Source organism: Mus pahari, chromosome 13, assembly GCF_900095145.1.
Source record: "Mus pahari chromosome 13, PAHARI_EIJ_v1.1, whole genome shotgun sequence".
In the NCBI taxonomy this organism is placed as follows: domain Eukaryota; kingdom Metazoa; phylum Chordata; class Mammalia; order Rodentia; family Muridae; genus Mus; species Mus pahari.
The window spans coordinates 66628587-66630456 of record NC_034602.1 but is presented as its reverse complement, the minus strand read 5'-3'; the positions used below and the strand labels follow the sequence as shown (position 1 = coordinate 66630456).

Sequence of the window (1870 nt, the reverse complement as noted above, 5' to 3'; positions counted from 1 at the left end):
ATATCATCTTCACCCACATCGTGGTGGAAGTAGCATCACTCTGATGCCCTGGGCATTGTGCGTTGTGCAGCCCAAGGAAGGAAGAGGGGCGCCTGGACAACAGGAGGACAAATGGGCTGGCTGGGTATACTGTGGCATCTCAGGTGACACAGGGGATAGAGTGGCCACCTCTTCCAACTTGGCCACCCTGATCTCAGGCTCTGGAGGCTGCTACGCCCTCCGGCTCCCACCCAAGTCCTTCCACAGATGGAAGTGGACCGCCATGGTTTAATTCCATTCTCCAGCTCAGAGCCAACTGCGTGGTGCCCTGAGTCAGACACCCGGCTAGGGAGCGCGTGTCCTGCGGGGGTGGCAGCAGGCCCCGGTGACGCCAGGGAGCCAGGGCGGCGAGATCACGCGTGGGGACCACGCCAGCCCAGCCCACGTGTGCGCCAGATTTAAAAGTTGGTGGCGCGCGGAGATGGTCACTTTGGTGTCTGAGCTCAGCAAGAGGAGACGCACGGGAGACGCTGAGGGACAGCTAGAACACCCGCACAACACAGGGTACCCGGTCCCCAGTCCAGAGCCGCTTGGAGGGAAGGAGATGTCGCGAGCAGCGAGTCGCCACCCAGGGCTGTCCGCAGGACAATTGGCCGCTGCAACCGCATCTCCTCTCCTATCTCTGCTGCTGCTGCTCGCCTGCTGTGCGGACGCTTGCAGAGGTAAGATGCCACCCCCCTACCTCACAGGGCCCCCTCAGGCTGCCGCTGCACCAGTTTCTCTCCTCTACCTTCCTTGCTTCTTCTCTGGGCTTCTAGAATTCACTTTGCACTGAAGCCAGGATCTGGCCCAGGACTGCAGACGTCTCCGGCTGGGGAAGGCGCAGGGCGGGCTGCAGACTCCGTAGCGGGAGTTTAAAAGAATTAAAAACACTTTCCCTTTCATTGAAGTTATTGGAGGGAATGATGATTGAAACAAAGGTCTGCTGCTCCCCTTGCCGAGGCAAGATAAAGTTGTGCTGCGCTGCGCCTCCTGGGAGGCGGGCTGTTGAGTTACAACGTGGAGCAGAGACCTGGGTTTACAGGTTTTCAGGATTAGAGTTCTCATCACGGAAAGTTGAAGGGAGCACGTGAGGCTTATCCGGGTTTCCAGTGATGGGCACTTAAAGCTGGCAAGGCAGGTGGGATTTGATGACAACAGGGACCTCCCGAATGTGGCTCCCAGGAAACAAGAAAAGCAAGATCAGGGAGGGAGGTCCAGATGAGTGGCAGAGCAAATTGTGTCCCTTGATTCTGTCAAGGACATTTAGTTACCAGGTAACCTGGCGAAGGCGGGAGGAGGGGGGCTGGGCTGTCATTCATTCCTGCTTTCTGAGGGTCCTTTAAATTCCAAACACTGCCTTGTTACAAACGTGAATTCTCTGGGTAGATCAGTAGGCTGTTCATTTTTCAGAAATGTTGAGGATTTAAAACATCACAGCCGCAGAGCACTGTGGAAGCTCATAGATGAGCCCTCAGTTAGAGCTGGACAAAGACGAGTATTCTTTTCCTGGGCCGGCTCTGTTGCCTTCATTTCATCATTTTAATTTTTGTTCCTGAGACATCGAAGGAGAACAGGCGTCCTCGTCTGAAAGCCTGTTCAAATGGGACAGTGGCAGCGACAGTGTGATAGCCCATCTGATAAAGGTGTCTACTACCAAGCATGAAGACCAAAGTTCAAGGCTGGGTGTGGTGGAATACACCTTTAATCCCAGCACGAGGAAGGCAGAGGCAGATGGATCTCTGTGAGTTCCAGGCCAGCCTGGTCTACAATGTGAGTGCAGGACAGCCAGGGCTACACAGGGAAAACCGAGAGAGAGAGAGAGAGAGAGAGAGAGAGAGAGAGAGAGAGA

General features: G+C 55.2%; 1 protein-coding gene across 2 annotated transcripts in view; it reads left to right on the top strand.

Moving 5' to 3' along the window:
- The first annotated feature begins 473 nt into the window (after nucleotides 1-473).
- Nucleotides 474-1870, top strand: part of Nmu (neuromedin U) — a 29127-nt gene continuing 27730 nt past the window's right edge. The window contains exon 1 of one of the 2 annotated variants that reach the window (XM_021211236.1): nucleotides 474-701. In XM_021211236.1, the coding sequence (XP_021066895.1) occupies nucleotides 584-701 (118 nt within the window). In that variant the 5' untranslated portion in view covers nucleotides 474-583. The remainder of the gene's footprint in view (nucleotides 702-1870) is intronic. The other variant, XM_021211237.1, reaches the window with a different exon arrangement.